At 48.0% G+C, this 4,182-nt stretch overlaps 1 protein-coding gene across 2 annotated transcripts; it reads right to left on the reverse strand.

The window, feature by feature from the left end:
• Window positions 1-3,774, reverse strand: DFL_005347 (uncharacterized protein; the record flags this gene model as incomplete). Of its 2 annotated transcripts, XM_067634593.1 has the most annotated exons (5): window positions 1-1,069; window positions 1,129-1,373; window positions 1,547-1,597; window positions 2,040-2,498; window positions 3,760-3,774. In XM_067634593.1, the coding sequence occupies 5 exons, from the start codon at window positions 3,772-3,774 to the stop codon at window positions 1-3; spliced, it is 1,839 nt and encodes a 612-aa protein (XP_067492646.1). The 2 variants fall into 2 exon arrangements, with proteins under 2 accessions (XP_067492646.1, XP_067492647.1); XM_067634594.1 differs by lacking the exon at window positions 1,547-1,597.
• Window positions 3,775-4,182: the final 408 nt, after the last annotated feature.

Consider the following 4,182-nt stretch of genomic DNA (forward strand, 5'->3'; position numbering starts at 1 on the left):
CTAAGCCTGAGCGCTGACCACCCCTCCACCATCCACATTCCTCTTCCTCCTCCCAATTAGCGTAGCATTATCCAAACTCAACTCAAACCCAGCCTTCTTCCCCCCTCTATTCTGATGCTGTTGTGACTGTGGAACATTTGCGGGTTGTGACCTCTTCTGAGCTGCTGCTGCACCAATACTAGCATTCCTCAGATCCCTTTCCATACCCTCAACTTCATCTGCAGGTGGTGCAACAACCGCTCCATGGTTTTCATCATACTCATATTCTTCCTCTTCGTTAAGAGTCATATTCGCGGCTAAATTCGAGAATCCGCCTTTATGCTTCTTCCTCTGTTTTGTTTCTTCTTCCATTCTGTGCACTGCATATCCAACATCGAATACCTCTCTCAACGCCAAATGGCCCGGTGATCTGAAATCCGATCGTTTTCCATTTCTTTCGGCGCCCGGACCTCCAGGAATGTACTCATCCAACACCATCGGCGAACCATCTTTATAATACCCCGATCTACTAATAGCCGGAGTAGCAAGTGGCGGTGCATCAGCAGCAGGATAGGTTTCCTCATCCGTCCCTCTAATCCATGGATGTTCCATAAACTGCTCGATCGTATACCTCTTATCCGGATCAACCGTCAATAGATGCGACACTAAATCCTGTGCAGACTTCGAGATATCGTCCCACCAGGGTGACAGGAATGTATACTGGCCCCTGGCAACCTTTTCAGTAAGAACGCTAATACTCTCATCGTAGAACGGTGGGAATCCGCAGAGGAGAGTGTATAGGACGCATCCGAGTGCCCACATGTCCACGGACTTGGAGTATCTCTCATCTTTGACGATTTCGGGGGCGGTGTAGCCGACTGTGCCGCAAGGAGTCATGGTGACAGAGTCCCAGACAACCTTGGATAAGCCAAAATCAGCGATTTTGATACGACCGATCCCACCAGCGCCAACGCCGGGAATGAATTCGCCTTCATCAGCCTTGTCTTCATCATTAGGGTTCTTGGGCTTCGGATCCTTGGTCGGGAAGAAAGGAATAGGTTCGAAAAGGAGATTTTCGGGTTTGATGTCGCTGTTTTTCGCATGACGTCAGTTTCTATCTATAACTTCACACGTGGGTTTTTCGCTTACCGATGAACGACGCCTTTCTCCTCGTGGAGGTACTTCAACGCCTCAGCGACTTGTGTGATGACGTGCCGACTAAGTCTCTCCGAGAAATATGTGAGTCTAACGATCTGGTGGAAGAGTTCACCGCCAGGACATAATTCTAGGATGATGTAGTAGTATTGTTTCGATTCCGAAAAGGATATCAACTTGACGATGTTTGGATGGTCCAGTTGTCGCATAATCTGGACTTCTTTGAGTATATTCGCTCGCTATAATAGTTTGTAAAGTTAGCAAAGAAGGCCTTCGTGGTCATAGTATCCGGAGGAGTGGTACAACAATCTAGCGGCGGGGAAGACGTAGAAAAACAAAACAGCAAATCCTACTCCTCGTGAAGTTAAAAAGGGTTATAAACGAAGGAAATACATGAACAAATATGCCGCACCTCAACGGTTTTTGGAATCTTCTTGAAGCCCGGATGCATGTGATTGGCGCCCTACAGTTGTTGAAAACGAAAGATGTCGCTGTTATTAACGGTCCCTAAAAGTAAATAGTAAAAGGCAAGGAAAGAGCTCGTTCCGGGTTTTGGATTGTCGGATACCGGTCGAGCTTCTGTCGGTCGGTGTCGGTGGGGTCCTTAGAGAATATTTCCGATGTCGAACGGTAGGGTAGTAGGGGCATCAGGCCGCATCAGACAGAGAGGTTCACGTATAGAAATCATATTGCATCCTGGTTTCCGTTGTTCCCATGGCAAGGATGCGACGGGGAAAGACGTCGAAAGAAAGTTGTTGGAGCTCTCTGTCCGATCTCTTCCAAGGCTCGTGTATAATAATCCGATTCTCACCTCGGACGGAATATCGAATTTCGCGTGGGATGGCTAGATGATTTGGTGGGTTCCAAATCATGGTGAAGGGACGCAACAAGGGAATCTATCTCACCTGACTCGAACTCAGCTCATACTTTCTGACGACCTTGATAGCGACCTCTCCTAGTTCTCCTAATGAGTCCTTTGCCCGATAGACGTTGCTGAAGGCACCGTCTCCCATTTTTGATATCAGGGTCCATCGTTCTAGGCCAGGGTATCGTGGTAGTCTGCCTCTTTTCTCTCGCTCTTCGGCGATTATACGTGCGACAGCAGCGTCTCGGTCTTCTTCTTCGAGACGCTGCTTTTCTGCCTGTTTGTGGGCAGCTTGGTGTTCTGCTTGAGCAGCGAGGTTGGCCTGCGCACCTCCACCGCCGACGGTATACTCTCCCGTCCTGTCCTCATGTTGTTTCGGCTGCTGGCCGTAGGTGGGTTCGCTTACGGCATGGGCGTGTGCATGGGTACTTGCAGTTGTTGGCGGGGCAGGACCTGGGTCTCGGGCTTGCTTTCCGTGACGGATGAAATTCTTGAGATTCTGCACGTGTGAAGCCATGACGATGCGGTTTAGTATTTGTCTTAAAGGTGCCAGTTTGATAAGAGACCAAGGGAAATAAGTTTCAGATGATGAAGGGGGAGAGTTTGGGGAAGGGTGTTGTGGGTTAATGAACTATGACGTTGGGAGCACACAATAAGCAGCCTATAAAGGCAGTATTACTGCGGAGAACAGAATCCAGGAAAGCTAGAAATTAGACGAAGGTCTAAATATCCGGTGGAATGAACTCCAATGCACAACTTGCAGACGCTCAAGGCAAGGAAAACGAGAAAAAAAACAGAACCAAGGAATGCCAATATAAAGGTCGAAAATGGCAGTGACGCCCCGATGAAGGGATGTTGCCAGAACAAATTAAAGCGGAGGCTAAGCCAATAAGGACCAAGATAGCTAGGCTTGAAAGCTATCTAGCTCGAACCAAGCATATGCGGCTAGGGAATAGATTGGTGCCTGTCAGGTAAGTAATCAGGCTTCAGCTCAGATGGCAGTAGCTGATGTCTCCCATCTACTTAGCAGGCTTAAACCGTACATGTAGTGTAATAGGGTTTGCAAATTAAAGTGATTCCTCAATTGTGGAGTTATTGCACATAGGAGCAAGCAAGAGACTTGGTCAGTACGAAATTTGCGGTGCAGTGGGCTTGGTTGTATGTGCAATGACGTCCTAGCGGCTATTCGGAGACTCCAACCAACCAACTAGAAGGCGGCGTCGCGACTAGGGCTCTTAGCATGGCTTTCGGTACCATGAGGGGTCCATCCAAAGCTGGTAGCACCATGAAGGGCAAGCAGCTGTATGTACTCCGGATATTGGACAATTTCAAGCCTAATGACAGCATTTTCCAGCCACAAAAGTCTGGGATTCGAAGCTGTTGCTTATAAATTTTGATTTAAGGGAAACTGCAGCAGAGGGCTGGGATCAAATCGATCGAAAATGCCTGTGAGTGGCAGGAAGAGCGAAAAAAAGGACAGAGAGTGGATTCCTCGGAGCATTCCAATCCGCTTTCAGCTGCAAGATCCATGTGCCATCCTTTTTCTTCTTCTCCATCGATGCATGAAAAAAAAAAGATAGAAAAGTAAAAAAGAAAAGACAATAGCGGGACAGTAAAAAGTCTGGAGCGAGCAACAAGAAAAATAGTACGTGACAAGAGACTGCAGAACTACGGACAGACCGACATCTACCCAACATGTGGTGGCTTGTATGCAGACATGTACGTATGTATGTAAGCAAAGACGGAGAATATGGACTGACCTCAATCATTGGCATCGCGAATGATGAGAGAGAGAAAAATATCGGGGGGTTGGTTTGGCTGTTGTTTCACAGAAGCTGCAGAACTCGTTTATCGCGTATTTGAACGAGGCCGGGATCGTGGGGAAACTTTGTATCCGTCGGTAGACGGCTGGAAAACGATGGTAGTTCCCGGGAAGCTTCGGCAGGAAGGAAGGAGAGGAAGAGCAATGCAAGGTAGCAGCTGTAGGAAAGCAGACAGATGCTGCTGCAGGCGTACGTAGGTTGGACGGACGAGAAAGAAAAAAAAGAGGAAGTTGAAGGAAGATAGGTGAATGAAGATACGGGGGTTGGAAGAGAAGTAAGTACTTCCTTTCTATCTGTATGGTCGCGACTAGTATGATATTAGGTTGAATGGGTGGTGGATGGACGGGCTGGGGAGAGTCG

This window comes from Arthrobotrys flagrans, assembly GCF_004000055.1.
Source record: "Arthrobotrys flagrans strain CBS H-5679 chromosome Unknown unitig_0, whole genome shotgun sequence".
NCBI lineage: Eukaryota > Fungi > Ascomycota > Orbiliomycetes > Orbiliales > Orbiliaceae > Arthrobotrys > Arthrobotrys flagrans.